This window comes from Vidua chalybeata, chromosome Z (assembly GCF_026979565.1).
Source record: "Vidua chalybeata isolate OUT-0048 chromosome Z, bVidCha1 merged haplotype, whole genome shotgun sequence".
NCBI classification, from domain to species: Eukaryota; Metazoa; Chordata; class Aves; order Passeriformes; family Viduidae; genus Vidua; species Vidua chalybeata.
This window is the reverse complement of record NC_071570.1, coordinates 14,160,946-14,180,893: the sequence shown is the minus strand read 5'-3', so window position 1 is coordinate 14,180,893 and position 19,948 is coordinate 14,160,946. Positions and strand designations below refer to the sequence as shown.

General features: G+C 42.2%; 1 protein-coding gene across 4 annotated transcripts in view; it reads right to left on the bottom strand.

The window, feature by feature from the left end:
- Nucleotides 1–17,813, bottom strand: part of TLE1 (TLE family member 1, transcriptional corepressor) — a 72,962-nt gene extending 55,149 nt beyond the window's left edge. For all 4 annotated transcript variants that reach the window (XM_053968901.1, XM_053968904.1, XM_053968902.1 and 1 more), the window contains exons 1-4: nt 17,694–17,813; nt 17,028–17,128; nt 15,430–15,493; nt 15,291–15,335 (exon numbers count right to left, since the gene is read on the bottom strand). In XM_053968901.1, the coding sequence (XP_053824876.1) occupies nt 15,291–15,335; nt 15,430–15,493; nt 17,028–17,128; nt 17,694–17,717 (234 nt within the window). In that variant the 5' untranslated portion in view covers nt 17,718–17,813. The remainder of the gene's footprint in view (nt 1–15,290; nt 15,336–15,429; nt 15,494–17,027; nt 17,129–17,693) is intronic.
- Between the last annotated feature and the right edge of the window lie 2,135 nt (nt 17,814–19,948).

The window sequence follows — 19,948 nt, the reverse complement described above, 5'->3', positions numbered from 1 at the left end:
AAATTTCATTTACAAACACATTAAAAAATACTTGTGCTGTCTAGCAATTTGTCAAAGTAAAGTTTTAATGCACAATTTCTGTAATTTTGCTGGTTGTTTTCAGAACTGAGAAAAAAGGGACATTTGTTACTTTAAATGTAAATGCAACAGTTCAATAGACAATGAACGTTTGCTTTTTAAGGTGAAATACCCTTGAGTATGCATGTGCCTGTGTCTGTCAGTGTGTACACATTCAATCTGGAAAGCAAAACCCCCTTCTGAAAGAGTCAAGGACAGTTTTGCGAATCAAGACTAGACATCAGTAACTGGTGTCATTAGAGTAAGCCCCCAGACCTGGGGCTCATGAATTTGAAAGTCTTAAAATAAAGGTACTTATCTCCTGTTTCTAGAGGCCTTCAAATATAACATAACTATTACCTAACTGCAAACCTTGAGACATATAAAGAGGTCCTAAGGATGAATAAACAAAGGAAACTTTGCAGAAAGCTGCTCAAACATAGACAAACTTATTCTAATTGCTAATGACTAATTGCTCATCTTCTGTGGCTCCTTGGTAAAGCAGGCTACAGAAGCCTGCATCTCTCATGAAACTCCTCTGAGCTCTATGGTAGCTCTTAGCAAAGCTACCTACTATCTGAAGTGCCCTTAATTGTTTGTGTTCTTAATGCAGAGCCTCTTGAATACATTCATTTTTAATAGAGAACTTGAGTGTGAAGCCCATCAAAGAATAACAAAACTACATCATTCACTGGTTCTTGCTGCTGTAATGATTGTTTTTTGATTTATTTGCAAATGACTAGCTTGTCAGACCCCTGACTGAAGTGCTACCCTCCTTTCTGAAGTATCATTAAAAATTAACATGAAGGAATTCAGCTGCATTTTGTAAAATTAAGTTGAGCTGATGGATTTTTTTTCTCTTCACTTGTGTAATTTTTTTTGCCTCTGTTCCATTTAGTTAAGGACTTAAATGTTTTGACCTAACCATTGCCAAACTCAAGTGTTTGTACTTAAGTTTGTCTTGCACACTTGTTAAAGTGAATTCTTAACATAATGACAAAGAATAAAACAGCCAGACTAGTTACTCAATATAACACTCATTTAAATAAGGCTTTTTACTATGGACTTAAGCTTGTTTGTAGAATTGAATTCTGTTTTCCTTCTGCATTGTTAGGGAAAAGTATTGACCTGTTTTCCTTTACAGGGTCTATTCCAGATAATTTTGCATTTTGATAGCCTGTACTTTCCAAAGCACCACATAAAGTATCATACCTAAATTGCCACAATTTCTTGAAAAGGACATATTTTTGCAATGAAATTAAAAGGAAGTGTTCAAGCTCTATTTCATAGCATAATGAACACCCATGTGTATTTTAGCTCTAATGTAAGAAGCCCTAGCTTATGGGAACTAGCAGTTTAACTTCTGAGTGAAGAACACAGACTTTCTCTGATGAGAATTAGTTAATCCCCTTTCAGCTTCAGAGGTTTCAACAGGAGTAATTTTGGGTTTGCTCCAACCAGTGTCTACCAATATATATCCCAGTACAAACTTCAGCTACAGGATCCATGGTGATTTAAGACAAAAAATAAATCTTGCAACACATTAGTTTTAGCAATCACCACACTGCAGCATCTGCTCCATTATTATTGCTGAGACTCGTCAAAGCTGTCCAGATTCTATATTACAAAGCAATGCTTAGCTAAAAATGTTCATTTTATGTCAGAAGCTTGTTATTCTTTCCTGCACTGAACTTCCAGTATCACAAAGTTAGATCAGATCTAAAGCACTGTTCTATCACCAGTTCTGAAGGATGGATTTATATATTCTTATTTATTACATTTTTATTTATGCTATTATTTTGATCCAATTTTGAAAATCAAATTTGTAATAAATTCAGAAAAATACAGCTTAGGAACAACATGATTAAAAGCAAAGCAAAAACCACCAATGTTCTGATAATACCAAAGAAGCATGTCCTAATTAATTCCCTTCAAGCCAAAGAATCAGAGAATCAGCCTTTAACGCATGGAAAGGAATATACTGTTAAAACACATTCACAAAAGCTTTAGAAGGTAATTCTTAAGCACTCTGCCTCTGCTTACACTTTCAAGACTTAGAAAGCCAAGTACAACACCGAACTCCTCCTGGAAGGACAAAATGGACTTCCTGCCATTTACAGCATGTAACACAGTAATCCACTGGGGAGGAAAGGTCAACATTGCACATTTGGTCATTACTGAATCATTTGAGATTATCTGTGGTGGGGATGAGAAGAAAATCGAAGCCTATGAGAATGCTGCAAATGGCTTGACCTTAGCCCAGTTTTCATCTCTATCTGTCTATATGGCATGTGAATAAAAGCCCTCTTTATGGGACATGCTTAGCCATTTTTTTTAATCCCTGCTGCAAGCCAGAACTTATTCAAATACCCAAAGACTTGTAAAATGCAGTAAGAAACTGCATATTTTAGTCTTGTGCTGAAGTTTAATATCCATTTAATGTTTTAATTTTTCCAACAGAATCACTGAAACAAGCAATGCACTTAAATGACAAAGCCTTCATTCTTTTTGTGATCAAAATCTTCAAAAACAAGAGAAAGCAGACACATTCAGAGAGCAATTACAGAAAAAAAAAACTGTATTTCGTTGTGCTTAGCTTTCTGTATTTCACTGCACTTAGTGCTGCATGCTTTGTTAGTATTTGCTATAGCAAGACTCTAGCACCTCCAAAAATTAGTTGCTAATAATTTAGGGGATGAGGGTATGTTGGAATTATAATTAAATCTCAAAACCTAAACACTCAAAAGCTTCAAATGATTAAGGCCAGCATTCTGTGAACTTTGCTATTCATGAGATCTTGAATCCAGGTTGAGCACAGAGATATGCATATATTATGAATGCCCTTTTATTTAAAATTAATACACTACATTCCATTTTGGCAATGGCTGCAAAAGAAAAAAATAAAAATAAAGGCAACATGCCATTTAAAAGTTTAGGCCCCCATAGTATATCAATGTCAAACAACAGCACGTCAAGCTAAGATTCAATTCAGGTAAGTGCCACTGCCAAATTTTCTTGTTCCCAGACGTGCTTTAAGATTATTTTATTGCTTAAAATTTAATTTGTTCCGACTTGGGTTTCCATGACAACGTTGGCTAACCCTGCAAATCATTTGGGTAATTGGATATCTTATCTTTCTATTGCTCTCAAATACAATGATTCTGGGAGAACTGCAGCAGCCAATCAAATTTACAGGCCTCCTGAGTAATAGACTTGCACAAGTAGCCACATCCATCTCCCCTTTTACTGCTGTATTAACCAACCTGTGACAAACTGCGGAAGTTTGCCTTCCAACTGTATTTTAAATTATAAACACTGTCGTCACTAATACTCTCACCAATAGGAAGGAATGAGATGGTTTATTCTCAAAAGATACTTGATATTCAATCTGACAAGAAGCAATGGGTACCATTCATTTCAGCAACAGAAATAATCTCTGTATTTTGGGCACAAACTTCAATTTAGCATGACATGTAATTAATAAATACCGTTTTCCTTCTGCCCCACATTTGTACTACTCATTTTAATTGTGAGATCAGTCACTCACAAAATGATATTAAAATCCCAGAAGACTGGGATGAAAAATCTTTAGCACTGAAAAAAACCAAAGATCACCATATTTCAAGTGGGAGTAGGGAAAGGAAAAAGTAGCAGAATTATTAACAGAATAAAAATTCAAAATTATAAAGCCACAGAATGCCACATAGTTTCCAAAGCTAAATTAGAGAGCTTTAATTCAGTACCTAAACTACTTTTATCTGAATCCTCTTAGATGTTCATTTAAATTACAGAAAGGTCACAATAATTTCAACATAAGCTACATATGATGCATAAGACAACAGCTACACTTGCCAAATATCTACTACAGATTTGGATCCCATTCAATATATTTCAGATGTCTAATTTCAATGCTTTATAAAAATAGAGAGAGGCTGTGTGTAACTCTCAATGAACCACTGTACACAACTGCCCATCCCATTTACAGCTGTAAATCCTGTTGAAACAAAGCCAACTGGCAACAAAGAATCTGTTGTCAGGATGTCGAAGTGCTCCTTTCACATATCTTCACTATGTCAAGACTCTTCTTAAACTTGGCTAAAGAGGGCAGTTACCACATTTCTCCTTTAATCTAACTTCAGCCCATCTTGCTTAAGCACTCACAACTACAAAAGGTGTGTTTATCTAAATTTTAGTTCCATTGTTTAGTTTCCAAGCCTAAGCTAACCTTAAATGCACACAGAAGTATTTAAATCTCTTAAGTGAGCGCACAGCTTTGTTTTATTTTAAAGCTGTTTTCCAGGACACAGAGTTCCCACTTTTATTTATATTCCAAGAGATGCTGAGAGAATCAAAGGCTGACTCCAATCCAGAAGAGGTCTTTGCCACCTTTGCCTCCAGGGACACAATTAATTGAACCATATTGCAGACATCTAGAGACCTGCCAAACATCTCAACAACTAATCAGGAAGAACACATTACTATAATATAAACTGGGAAAGAACCAGCTTGGTAGACCACTACATCAGGTAGCTAAATAAACTCACAGCAGACATCCATCCAGTAGGAAAATAGCCCAAAGTATTAGGAGAACCAAGAGGTTTTTGGGAGGAACATAAGCTATCAATGAGTTTCCCTCTTCTCATCTGACTATGCTCTAATGAGTTGTTATAGTGCTCTATAAGCAGCATGGTCTCCAAAATTATCCAGAACACTTTGCTGCAATATCTTTAAGGTCACTAAGAACTTGATTTACCCTGGACAACTAAGCAACACTGCACTACACAGTAATAAGGAGGAGAGTCCAGAATTATAAAAAAAGCATAAAAGGTATAACCCTGCTACACTCCTACCAGGAAAGAGCACCAGTGGCTCTTCATTTAGTTTAGGATGTTATTTTAAAGCTATTTCCTATTTTGCTCTCACTCCCACAAGCCACACTGGAATTTCTGCAAATATCTCTTCAGTACTTGTCACACTGAGCCACTTGATTGGAATGGCAGTAGAAAGTCAAAGCTCTTGCATAGCTGCTAAAAAATTAGAGCATAAAGTTTCTCAAACCAAGCACCATACATTTACAGTATGCAAGTCAATAACAAAGCTCCCAGTCAGGATTCTGTCCTTATCAACATTCAAGTAAGACTGTAGTAGCAGTAAGATTAGAATTTATTTACTAAAACAGTAAGTATGCCATCCAACAAACGAGAAATATTAAGATGAGGGTCTGAATTATGGGGGGGGGGGGGCGAGGGGGGAGAAATAAAATCATTATGCAACAATCAGACTTTAGAAATAACTACTAAAGTAGGCATACCAACTAAGTCACATGTACTAGTCTAAATGAGGTTTCACCACTTTAAAATACATAGTATAGTCACAGCTCAGTTTCAAAAATCTATCAAGTCAGAAAAACAATTTAAACACTTATTCATATCAATACTTCAGGTGCCATCAGATGACTCACTAATGGATAACAAGTTAAGAGGACTGACAGCTCCTTTGATAGTAACTAGTGGAACTACCCACCACATAGGATTTGCAAGGAAGGTGAACATAATGGGTATTTTCACTGTGAAGGGATAAAGGCTCACAAATCTTTCAGCAAAACTTTGGGGATATGGCAGTAAATTCCTTACCCATTTTATTATTTTTATATATATACTGTTGCTTGCAGAATAGAAACAATAGTAAAAAGACAATCTAAATTGCATTTCAATAGAAAAAAGTGCCATAAATAAACACAACTCAGAAATATTTTTCAGCAGAAAACATCAGAATTATGCAAAGTCTAAAAAGGTAAAGTAACTACAGATAAGAGAGACAGAGGTAGACGAATTAACTAAGATCTTTGCTAAGAATCTGACAGTCATAGCATTATTAGAAACAGTAGCGGCACAGCAAAAACTTAATGGGGACAAGGACAAAATTGCTTGATTATTAAACCATGTACAGATGAAATCATTTGGAGTTTTTTTCGAAACTAAGAAGTTCTGCATTCATGATAGGTCCAGTATTTTTTAGTATTTCCCACTAACAAGCATAAAGATCTCTTCCTATTTACCCTAATCCTCAATTTGCAAAGAGTTTCAAGCTGAGAAAGACAGAATATGCTAGAGAATAGCTTCAGAACTCACTTTACAGTGAATGGAAAAATGGACTGAAAAGTAAAAAGGACAGGGATAAAGGCCCATAGCATGCCCAGACAGGAACATAAAAGAAAAGGAAATAATGGGCCTTAGGAATGAATCTCTCAGTCACAGAGGATCAGAAGTTGAACATAAGTCAATAGCAGGCTGTTGCAGAAAAGGCTGCCACCACAGTAAGCCATATTGTAAGTAAACCTTCTATGCTACTCAGGACGGCATTTCCTCCCCTGGAGTACTGTACTTCAGCTGGGCAACACCATTCAGAGAATGAACACTCGACTTTAAAGCTATGCAGCATGGTTCTGGAAGGCAGGGGAATGATTTGCTCTCCTTATCCAGGGTGAAGAAAATGCATACTAAAGAGCTGAAGCTACAACAGGAAAGACTGAAATTGTAACTGAAGAAGCACTTCAACAGCAAGGACATAAAAGTAATCTGCTACCTGAAGAGCTTGAGGGTTGCCACTACTGTTGAAGTCTTTGCTAACAGATAGAACAAGCATCCTATCAGCAATGGCACTGGTATGGTTGATCCTGCTAGGAGGACACAGGAAGGCACTACGTCTCTGCTAGTGATGTAATTCCAGAGTTTATGTTTCAGTTTGAATAAACGACCTAAAAGCTTTCCATAGGTCTTGTTGAAAATTTTGCCTTTATTTAACTGACAATTTATAATCACCATTTGAGGCCACAGACAGCTAGCCTAGTTTACTGTCTGAAAAGTAATGGCTGGAAAGCTTATAACCAACCATTTTACAGCAATAGAAATTTTACAACAATATTTTACAGCAATAGATATTCAGAATGGCATTACACCCTTACACCTTAAAGAAAGATGAATAACCTTTTTTTTAGCAAAACAAAGAACTTTGTTGTAAATAGGAACTGTTGAAGCAGAAGTACAAAAGAATAATCTTTCTGTAAGTAATTTTTCCCAAAAAAAGTGTAGGGTTTTCATCCCTTCTCCCCAGCTTAATTCAAATTTCTATACTAGAAGTTGAGAACATCATATCTTGAAGCAGAGAGCACAGCATTTCAAGGGGTTCAGAACACTTAAAAATAAATTCATAAATTTCCACAGATGATAAAACCCACCCAGTTTCAGATGTTCTTTCTTTTTCTTGAGCTAACAAAAGAAGGTTCTCATAGACTTAATGTCTTATCAAGATGCAGCTCAGCAAGCATACCCATTCCTGATCCCATTCTCCAAAATGAAAGCTATCTTTTGTTTTCGCTTGCTAATCCATAGAAGCCTTTAAAATGGCACAAATAGAGATGGCAGCATTTTGTTCACTAAATCAATTTTATCCTCAGCCATCAACTAGATGTTCCAGCACACAGAAAGATCAGTCCTTCCCTTCTAATTCAAAAATCCATACTACCATTGCCCTTGCAAACTGCTAAACAAGCAGTATCGGCAATGCACTTGTGTTCTGTAATATATTTACTGCAAATCCCAACGGCTTGCCTCCTAATGCAGTTTTCTATTGTGCCTGTTCTTGTCAATACAGTGACTGGTCACCTTACAAGTAAGTTGCTTTGACCAACTGTTTAAACATCAAAAAGCTTCAAGACAAAGAAAAAAAAGACCAAACAGAAAAAAGAGAACATCCATGTTGCTGAGGGAGGGGGACAAAAAAAAAATCAAAAAACCCAAACAAACGAAGAAGTCTTAAACCAAAACACAATTTAACCTCAGTTTTCTGTTCTGTTATCACATAGCCAAAAAGTCTAGTTAGCTGTTCAGCTCATGTAGGAAGTACAAAATACTTTCAGACAGGCAGCCCTGACACAAAGCTTACCTAACAGCCCTCAAAGAACTTTAATCTGTAATTTAATCATCAGTGCTAATTTGTCCACAAAGAACAAATGCTCTTTAGAACATAAAGAAAAGGTGGGAGCAACTTAGCCAATCCCCAGTTAGTAACTAGACTCTTCTAATACACTCTGCAATTTCTCATTAGATACAGACTATTATCATCATAAAAAAAGTTCAGGGACACTCACCAAACACATTAATTTCCTGAACTGATTTCCCCATACTAGAAAGTGTTTTTTATAAGTAGGCTTGCTAACAACTGAAGTAAGACTCAACACTCAAAACAAAAGAAACTCAAACAGCCCACCCACCTTGATGCTGTCAAGATTCATATAAACCTATGGAAACAATATTAAAATCTCTAACTTGAAAATATACTCAAAATACTTCCAAGGGAAATTGGAATCAAAAAAGGCTTACAGCATTATTTCACAGGGTTGTAGTATTTTAAATTTTTGTTTTGTTTGAGGTTTTTGTTTGTTTGTGCAGCACTAGGGCTTCTTTCTTAAAAGAGACAACCTCAGGAAATAACTGATTTTTAAGTCTAACCAGATTTAACTAGCATTTGGTTAAGATTAAACTCAATTTCAGCAAGCTGTAATTCACTTTTCAATCACCTCCAGCACTATGCCAGAAACAGTTCAACAGTGGAGTTTCACAGGAGCCTTTGCTGCAATCTGCTTTACTAATATGATCAGCAGCACAGCCTGGAAAGGAGAGCAAGCAGCGAGTAAGAAAACTTGCTCCATAAAAGAATTAGAAAGAAAGTAAATACAAAGGTTGCAAGGAAATAGAAATACATTATTTTATCGTTAAGAAAGTAAAAGCAAAGGCTAAAAAGACCTTACAAGAGTAAATGGGCAATGAAACAATTGTACATAACCAAGATTTACACACAATAGGAGCAGACATCCCTAGCCATGTAAAATGATGGTTCTTGAGCTTACAATTATCATTCATGATCAAGAACTCAAATGTGAAAGGAGCCTCCAGCAGTTCAGTATTTCATGACAATCAAAAGGAAAAACTTGGAAATTTTACTGACGAAGACATAAAAAATAAAAAAAAAGACCCAAACAAAAACCATCCAGAAAACAGAAAAAGTTGGTATTACAAATCTCTCATTCACCAGCATCCTGAGAGGTGCATATAGTACTATTTCCCTTTTTCAAAAGTCTAAGTTAAAAATTTTAAAAGGTTGAGTGAAAAGCAAAGAAAGCGACCAAAGAAAGCTTCACAATTATTTAAGCTGGGAGTGCCCAACCTGAAAAGGAGTCAACACAGATGGGCTGCAAGAGGTTTAACATTTTGACTCCATTGACGCAGCTAGCTCTCAACAGCTTCTGTCTTGAGAAGCAGTGACCATCTAATAAAGACAGTGGAAAACCAGGTTCAAAGCAAACAAAGGTGGGGAGTTGTCCTAAATCAGGAACAACTTTCTCCTCATAACAGCACAGCAATGGTGGAAACACACTAGTAAGCAGTTTTGCAGAGGAGGGCTCTGGAGACCAAGTTGAATATGTATCAGCCCCACACTCATGTGCTGATAAAGGCTACACCTCATGTGAAGACATAGGAGAATGACTATAACCAACTGGCTGATTGAAATAATTCCCCTTTCTGTTCCCCTTGTTTGGCAAGAAGAAAGATGCTGCTGAACTGAAGCAAGTCTCTAAGTATCACCAGTAAGATGATAAGGCACTCATAGCACACATCATAACAGGGAGAAAATAGATTTTATCAGCTTCAAGAAGAGGATTAATGGGGAGACAAGACCTCATTGCTGAAAAAGAAGCGATTATGAAAGGACTATGTCAGCTCCTTCTCAGAGGTGCACAATAGAAGAACAAAAGGCATACAATGGTTACCAGTGCGGAAAGGCAAACTCCCAGTTGGTGAAGGATAAAATTCTTCACAATAAGGGCAGGTCAAACACTAGAAAGTGTTGCCCTGACATGTCATGCAATATTACCTCCAGAAAACTGTATTAAGTAGAAATTTGATACTTACAAGAACACAGGTTGCAAATTCAGGTTGACTATGGGATCAGCTTGCAAGAACTTTAAAAGCCATAGCCCCCAAGTAATCATAAGGACTAATCTGTTAAACTAGCTGTTTTGACAATTAAATGTGGACAAAACTATGAACTCTCCCTTCCTTTGTTTTTCCCCTTTGTGAGAGGAACTATGTAAGCAACTATTGTTTAGGAATCCAACTAAGAAATGCAATGCAGAATGTGACAATAGTAGTGTTTGACAGAATTGCCATTAGATGTCCCTAAATCTTACCCCAAGTTGAAAAGTAATTTCATTAGTTCCATTCAAAGCTGTTATCATTTTTAAAGTAGGTACTGTGCAGTCTTCTGATAAGTGCCAGTTGATCCAAAATTGGTTTTAAAGGCTTTTACTGTATGCCAGTGGTGATCTATCAAGTGTAAAGGATCCTAATTTTCCATTTTGCATAAGAGACACTGCAATTTTAGCACTTTGCTGCAAACACTTAAGTAGAGAGGGACAAAAGGCAATTCAGATGCTCAGTTTGATTTTGTATAACAACCAGCAGAAGGAGGAAAACCATTAAGTTTTCCCCACAGAATCTGTTGTGAGAAAAGGATATTGCACATTCAGAAAGTACCTCCCCTCCTGAAGTTACCAGGACTCTTTTTTCCTTCCCTCCAACTGAACAAATACACAAAGTACATCAACAGATGTTGCAATGCAAGTTCCAGAAATGCAAGGGAAATATAACATTGTAGCTGGTAGGAATAGCTATGTGGCTATGGCTCACTATGGCTATGTGAGGAATCTGAAATCTGGTAGACTAAGTCTAAAATGAGAGATGATCAGACCCTATTTAACATATGTACAGTGTTTACACTCTGACACACTTTTGAATTAAGTTCTATATGGAGGTGATATAATAGATGGTATCTGACAACATGGTTATGTGAAAGCCACATGGAGATGTACTTCACAGTGCCCTGAATCTGTCAGATAACTCCTTCACAATAATGTTGGCCTCAAGCTTGAAACATGGTTCAAAAGTCACGAAAGCTGAGGTAATTACTCTAGTCTTTTCTCCTCTTTAAAACTGGTAACTCTATTTGTGGTTGAAATAGCTAGGCTGCTGACACAACTGCACTCATTTAGAAACCAAATATTTGTAGAATAAGTACCATTTTTTCAGAGAAAAATACTGTCACAATCAATCCTACCATTTTCTCTTTTAAATAAAAACAGCTTCTGCATGTCTTTTGTGGCTGTGTCAACTGTAAAGTGCTCTTGAAACATTCACTGCACACCACCAAAACCTTAAGGAGTTTTTCATTCCAGTAATTAAAACGTAGGGAAAAAGAAGAAAATTAATTTATCTTTAAATCCTTTTCAACAGCAAAGCCATCCTACTCAAGAGCTGCAGAGAGCTAACTAAGCTTCTTAATTCCCTCCTGTTTAACCCTCTCCTGAAGACTGATGTTCTAATGAGATATCATTAGAAGACTTTGTCCTTTGCCATGAAGCATTAGAAATGATTCCACAGAACAGTCCAGGATAAAACAGACATGTAACTCCTGTGTAACTGGTTAACACAATGCAGCTTTAGAGTTTGTATACTTTTCTACAACAGGCAAACTACTGAATGACAGGACTGCCTCCAGGCAGGTCACAGAGATCAAAAAGACCCACCCAAAGAGAAGGAAACCTTGCTATAACTGTTGGGATAGCAGAAACCCAGACACTGCAGTAGTTTATAAGTCTAGCACTTGGTTTAGCACTGCCGAATTTTTTTTTTTTTCCTGTGGCTGCCTGCCAATGAACAAAAGATAATCCTGCACGTAACCAATCCAGACATTAAATGCACAGGAAACCTTATCTTTTGACTTATGACAGAAGATGACAAGCAGAGCTGGCGAAAATAAAGATGCAGTGCCCTAGGAGCCAAGGGCAGCAACTCTAAGTACAGCAGGATTTTTAATACCCAACCAACTCTTCATCTTGGCACTAGCAGTTGATTCATCTGCTTTGCTAGCCACAGATGTCACACTGGGGAAAATCTCACTTGGACAGTATAACACAGAAAAGAAACTGACGACCACACAAAGTTCTTATTCATTCTGTCTTGACACATATGAAAACAACATCTAAATCAACACACATCCTACCTAAACAAATCCTCAGGTGGTTGTTTCTGTTTCAGGGATGCAAAACTTGGCCAGTAACTATACCCCTTAAAATAATTTCTACGAATACAGTGTGTCTACATAAAACATGCTCTTAATAAAAAAATCTCTGGAATTCTTAAAGAAGTTTAAAAGCCTATGCAGAAAAAGAAGGAAACAAACAAAACTGAGTCTAAACCAGACAAAAATGTGTCACAAAGATTATTTCCTGATCACTATTCAGCCAGCAGGTTGAAACACAGCAACACCTTGATTTAAGCAAACATCACGCAGTTAAATGCTGCAAAGGGCCGAAGTTAAATTTGAGAGGGAAGCCTTTCTGTGGCCATTTCTGGACTTAAATGCAACATATTCAAGTGAAAAGGTCTGTAAGGTTCGTGTATGCAAAGTTCACCTCAGTTAAGTCCATTTATAACAACATTCAAGTCTTGACTAACTTTATTTTAGTTAAATTATAACTGATAACTAAATTAAACAAAAACAGAACTGCTGACACAAATCCATCAGTACAAGAACTCAAACTCATTTACATGCAGACTAACTGCAAGTACTTAATTTTATCTAAGTGACTGTACCTTAACAGTGATGTACACACCACACTCCATAAATAACCTCTACTGCAGTGTAATTTTGTTTTTCAAACAGCAGCCCAAGCACTCTGAAGAGTTTCACACAGAGCCAAGTACAGCATCTAAACAGGAGGAAGACCTTAAAAATGTTAAAGCTTGTTCACTGGAAAGTTTCTCCATCACTGCATTTTCCAGTAACAAAGATGTTGTCAGAAATGACAATTTTTCGTGTCCCCTGATGATGCCTTGCTAGCATTTGGTTATAAGCCATAAAGCAGGAATCATTTCAGCCTGTCAGGAGTCGAGCTAATGCCCAGTTTCCCCCTAGAGAGAATTCCTGTCAAACGTAATGAGAGCTCCAAAGGCCCTTTCTACAACATAATGAGCACTTAGGCCATGCTGGTGATCAGCCAGCAAAAAGCATCAATTTGAGCCTGGCTACACCCTTGGGGGTAGACGTCACCAGTTAATAAGAATTATGATTACTATCTGTCAAAAGACTCCTCAGAACTTATCGTTAGCAGTGGAAATTCAGAAGAATGTCATTGTTAGGATTTTTTTTTTTTTTGCTTCCTGTAATCAAAGGCCACCTACATACTGAACTGCAACACCATTTGGCATCCTCACTGGAGGCATCTAAATCAATAACCTTTAACATGAAGGTGCTATGTTTACCAGAAATTAGAATTACTTAACATGTAAAAGCATAGTATCTGAGACTCACATCCAGAGAAATGTATTTATACCTTCAAAAGCCTATTATTTTCTTAACAGCACGCACAGAGCAAGTGTGCACTACTCTCCTCAGCTACAACTAACACATATATAATGCTGTCATAAATCTTAAAAGCTTCCAAAGTATCACCGCCTACTGGGTACATAATTCTAATTGCCATACATACAGGACATTAAACCTTTATACATATGTTAAGGTCAAAGTGGGAACCTTAGTTCTCACCCACTTTAATCCTGTGGGTTTAATTGATTTTATTTAAAGTTAATTCCTAGTACACTAACTGAAATCACACATTCTCTTCAAAGAGCTCCTGAAAATAACATCCATTTTGCAGCAAATTATCTTCCTATACAGATACTGGCTTCCTCACAGGTTAAAGTATGCCAAGAAGTTGTTGAAGAGAAAAAATGCAAGAAAAAATTTTGAAAGCACAAAGGTATGAAAAATCATCTCACCTCACAAAAAAACTGACATTCTTCTAAAACACAAGCCACAAGAACAGTTGTTAAGCTACAATACAGAACCAAGTCAAATACTAAGCTTGCTGTTCCATCTGGTTATTTGGTGCATTATTAAAAAAAAAAAAAAACTTCTGAAGGGCAGAGCAGCAACAAGGAGTGCATCCCGCAACTTCCATGGATTCTGGTAAACTTTGTGTTACTTCTTTTAACAGCGTTTTGAATTGAAACAAGCAAAAACTCTCCAAAACCTAAAGAATACCTACCCAGATTTGCAGATAGAAAGCTATCATGGAATTACAATCCCATCCTACCAAATATGGTATTTTTAGGGGAAAACAAAACAAACAACAAAAAAAAAATTCAAAGAGTTCAGAGTTACAAAAGCAAAATTCAACTCCGTAACTCACTTGCTTAATGAATGTCTTTGAATATACTGAAGATCTGAAGCCTGAACTAATCAATTTCTTCGCTGTGCCCTAGCCGGTCAGCCATGCTCTTTAATTTAATGAAACAAGAGTTTTAGATGAAATAGCACATACACATCAAGAAAGAATTGTATTGTTGCACTTTGAAATGTGTCCAACTGTGCAACTTCATCTAATGATAATTTTTTTAAGAGGCCATCGATTTCTGAAAGACTTATTGTACTAGCATCTTGATGAAAAAGTGAATGTCAGCATATCTACAGAATACTTACACCCTGCCATTAATGCTTTATTTGGCAGACAATGACTACTCAATTGAGGGTCCTCTGGGCTGTGCAATCATTTAGCTTTTCTTCTCTTATGAGGTCCTTAGTGTCTTGTTCCAGTTCAATACTCTTTTTATTCACCATTATAGTGGCCATAAGTGTGAATTTTATGGGAACTTGCAAACTCATAGTCATAACTAGAGCTTTCCAAGTCACTAATCTCTTCATACCTTTATAAGGCAGGGATTTGAGTAACTATGACTACATATGCTACACAGACACAGGATCAGTTCTACATGTCAGCACCTCTACCAGTAACAAAACAAACAAACAAAAAAAAAACCCCAACCCAAAAAACCTCAAACTTGTAAAGTACTGAACTGCATTTTTAAAATCACAGCTACAAGATCTGTCCTACTTATGCCAAAGCCTTTCAGAACCAATATCAAAAAAGGTGCTGCTGCTTAACCTAATCTACACCTCATCTAATAGGAGGTAGGCAAAAGACTACTAATCAGGCTACAAATCAGGCTATTGATTCAGACACGATACCGTCATCTGAGCATAAACAGCACAGCTACATTTAAATGCACCAGACAGACTGCAGATTTTGCGGCTTAGAAAACAAATTGTCTTACCTGTTTGTGCATTTCAATGTTTAATCCATACGACATTTCATAGTACTGCAAATAAATGAGCATACATTATTTTTTTAAGCTGACTTACATTGTATTAGGAGATATTCACTGAAATAAAGATAAAAACAAATATACTTACCATTACATAATGCCTCTGCATTTCCGTCTTTTCGCTTGCCAGTTTCTCACATTCCAATTTAAGGCTACAAAATAGATCATGCTTTAATGTAACATGTCGTTTTTTGTATTTTTGTATTTGTATTTTGACAGAAGTTACTAATTAAAAAAAACCTCATAAACTGACTTGCAATATAGAAAGACTTAATCATACTTGAAATAAAAAGGCCAAAGAAGAAATTTAAAGAACATTTCATGAGTGCTGTATGAGGCCTGAAATGTCTACAGGACCTAAACACATCCACTCTTCCTACTTTGACAAAGAGTAGCTATTAAATGCTGCAACTTACAAGTTAGAATAGGATCTGAATTTCCTGTAAGTACTTCTCAGGAGTAAAAAAGATAAAAATAGAAGCAGTTCTTTCTATACAGCATTTAGTAAATGACTGCCAAGTAACACCACTCACATTTACAATTACTACTTGAGTATAATTCTTACCTTAAATACATTCTAGCAAACGTTACCTCGGCCAGTGCTTGAAAACTGGTAATTCTGACTATCATTTACTGGCAAGTTTCTTTTCCATTTTTGTTTTCATAAAAAGAAGTAAGTTGCATTTGCAAGTCTCATCACAAACCATGATATAATTCTGACTACTTTCACCACGAGCCTCAATGTTCCCTTTGTTTTCATCAAACTGATTTTTTAAATGATACTTGTGAGCATCCGATGGAACAGTTAGTGTGCAAGTAGTATTTTTCACTCATAACTACAAAGCCAGATATTTAGAGGTTAAATTGTATTTCTTAAGCAATAAATGGCTTTAGCAAGCTAACACTACAGTATCATAGGTAAAGGAAGAGGAAGCATAACTAAAACCAAGCAATTTCTGACTGAGTAGACTGTAAAGCTTTTACTTCTCTCCAAATATTCCAGGTTCACATAAGTACAAAATCAATGAAGATTAATGCTCCTTAACACCAGATGCCCAGGGTCAAAAAGAACTTGTACCCTAAATCTCTGAAAGGACCTCAGCAGCAAGCACAAACCCACAAAGAACTTCTGAAGGGCAGAGCAGCAACGAGGAGTGCATCCCGCAACTTGCATGGATTCTGCTAAACTTCGTGTTACTCCTCTGAGTACTTTTGTGGTTTAACCGTCCTCCCTGGCTCTTAACCACAGGACGCTGGCATTTTATTAATTCATGCATTAACACCACACACAAATGAGCAAACATGAGAAGTAGCCTCCTTAACGCGTTGTGCCACAGAACCGGCGCAAGTCTTCTTGTGACACACTGAAATGACCCCTCCACATACGGGTTCCCAAGACAATAGTGTATTTTTTAAAATGCACAGAGGTGCCGAACGCTCCAGTTTCGACAGTTCAGCTTTCGCGGCTGCCCGGGGAGCACGGGCCCGCGCAGGGCAGGGCTGTCTCTCCGTATGCGCCCAGTCCACCCGGAAGCCCGCGTCCGGCCGCGGACCGGGGCTGCCCGCGCGGGGGCTGCCGCGACGCCGCACGCCACCGCCTGGACGCGCCCGTTCGGTGCAGCCCCCCGCGCCCGGCTGGGGACCGGGCAGTAGTCCCTGGTCCCGGGGCGGCCCGCCGGCGCTCACCTGTGGTACTGCGCCTGGAGGAACTGGAACTCTTCTTTGATGCGGTCCAGCGACTCCGGGATGGTGAATTTGAAAGGCTGGCCCGCAGCCTGGTGCGGAGTCTGGCGCGGTGGCGGCACGGGAGAGAGATGCACGTTCAGATACTGCGCGGGCGCCCCGCGAGGAAGAGGAGGCGGCACTGTCCATCGCGGCCGAGCCGGACGGAGAGAGAAAGCGCCCGGCCCGGTCCGTCCCCGCCCCGGGGCGCTGCGGTGTTACCCACCTTCCCGTCCCTCATCTGCGGTGGGACCGAGGTTAACCGCCCTCCAGATCCAACCCACCCGCTCCTGCCGCTGCCGTCTACACGAAAGCGGGAAGTGCCGGCTCCTCCCCGCCGACCCCCGCCGCAGAGGCACTGCCAGCCCCATTCCGGGCGCTGTGCTCGGCGGATGCTGCCTGGCCCGGCGGCGACCCCCCGCCGTCCTTCCCAAGGCAAGTAAGTTGCCCACGCAACAAAAAGTATTGGGGGCCGCTCCGGCAGGCAGGAGTAGCCGCTCGATCCCGGAGAGAATGAACTTGTGAGGGCACCTTCCTCTCCCTCCCCCCAGGCTCCAGCCGAGCAACCGAGCTGGAGGTGCGCTCGGTCCTCGCCCCGCGCCCCGGACCGGCGGCCCAAGCCATACTTACGGGGTGCCGGCTCTGGGGGAACATGGCTCCGGCCGCGGCGGGTCTCCCTCGCAGCGCGGCTCTCGCGGCGAGACTCCCCGCCCTGCCCCGGCTTCACACCCGGTGCGCCAAGGGGACCGGAGCGGCAACACCCGCCGACGGCCTTCCCTCCGCCGCCGCGAGCAGCGGGGCGAGGCGCGGCTCAGTGCCCCCGCCGCGGGGACATTCCCCAGCCGCGGCGTCCTTTGTTGTTGTTGTTGCAAGGAGGGCTGAAGGTGGCCGGGGAAAGGCGGACGAGCCGCGCTTGGGACGGTCACCAGCGCTCCGCGCTCTTTCGGCGGCGCTTCGACCGGCGGGCGGCGCCCGCAACGCCCGGGCGCGGCGGGACGGGACCCGACGGGGCTCGCGGGGGAGGCAAGAGCCGCCCCTCAGCAGGAGCGAATAATCCCCTTCACGGACTCGCAGTGGTCGATGCGATTGTAAGGCCGGAAACCCCAGGCGGAGGCGACTCCTCTCTCCTCTTCTGCCCCTTGTCAAAAGGGGAAAATCCAGCCGGAGGGAGGGGATCGCAGTGTCCGCGGCGGGACCGTCGCAAGCCGAGGGGGCGAAAGAAAGTCTCCAGGCAGGCACGCGTTGCTCACAGGCGTCGGCGCAGGGGCCAAACCACCGGCAAGACACAGAGCGATGAACAAGGGAGGAAGACGGGAGGAGGAGGAAGGAGGCGGGCGGGGGCTCTTGCACAGACGTCGCCGTTCGGAGCAGCTCCAATAGCACATGCACGAAACGCTGGAGGGCAGAGGAAAGGGTACCACACACGCAGCACAGACTCTTCCGTTAGTTGCAGAGAAGTCCGCAGGACAAAAGGAAAGCAAACCCTTCAAGATGCTCGCTGGCCTTAACGTCCAAGCAACCAGCCCCGTTGGGGAAGATTAAAAAAAAAAAAAAAACACCAAAAATAGAAATGTAAGCGTCCGTTTGAGGTTCAAATCAGATGGGAAGCTCCTTCGTGCAACAGCCACCACGACAGCCTCTTACAGGCGGGCGCGTATCTGGGAGCTGCGCGTCTCACCAGAACCCCCCGAGCGCGATACATCGCGGCGACACCAGCAGCATCATCCTCATCCTCGCTCTCCTCCGCGGTGGCCCGCCGCTCCTCGTCGACCCGGGATAAAGTTCCTCCCAGCTGAAAAATCCGAACCCGAGCGTACGGGAAAACCAGCGGCTTCCTTTGCCTCGGCCCCTCCGCGCCGGCCAAGGGCAAAGGAGAAGCCGAGGCGGCGGCCTGGCGGGCGGCGCTCGGCGGGACCTGAGCGCGGCTGTGGCCGAGCTGGACACGCCGAGCTCGCCCGCGCCGCTTACATTAGCACGCGGTTTCACACTCCGCCGGCTAACCAGCCGCGCGGCCCCGCCCACGCCGCCGCGCGGGGGGGCGGCCGTCCAATCGCCGGCCCCGCCGCCAACGTGGGCCCGTGACGCGCCTCGGCCCCGCGGCCCAATGGCGCTAGCCGGAGTCGCGCCGCCTCTCGGCTTTCGCTGGGCCGCGTTTCTGCGGCGGAGCGGCGGGAGCGCTCGGAGCCGGCCAATGGGAGGGCGCGGGGAGCGCGGCGCCGCGGGGGGGGCGGGGAAGGTCGGCGGGAAGGAGAGCGGGGAGGCCGAGCTGTCCATCAAAGTAACGTGGGGTCCTGCGCAGGTGGGCGGGGCTCCGGCAGCGGGCGCGTGGCGCCTGCGCGCGGCGCCTCCGCCGGAGGCGCGGGGCGGCCGCGTCCGGTGCGCGCGGCGCCTCCGCACCGCCCGCCCCGCACCGCCCGCACCGCACCGCCTGCACCGCACCGCCCGCACCGCACCGCCTGCACCGCACCGCCTGCACCGCACCGCCCGCACCGCACCGCCCTGCACCGCCCGCCCCGCACCGCCCGCACCGCCCGCACCGCGCCCCGCACCGCCCGCTCCGGACCGCCCGCCCTGCACCGCCCGCACCGCACCGCGCCCCGCACCGCCCGCACCGCGCCCCGCACTGCCCGCCCCGCACCGCACCGCCCCGCACCGCCTGCACCGCGCCCTGGCCGAGCCGCGCACCGGCCCCACACCGCACGGCGACGCGCGTTGACAGTGCAGCGGGTGGGTCGGGCGCACGACCCCACCTCGTTCGCCAAACGACGGCGGCGGTACCGTGGCACCTGCTGACAATGCGCCATGGAAAACGCCGAGGGGAAGGATAAGCCCTCCCGCGTGCTTGCGCGGCTCAGGGCACGCCAACTGCTGTGTTGGTTGGAATG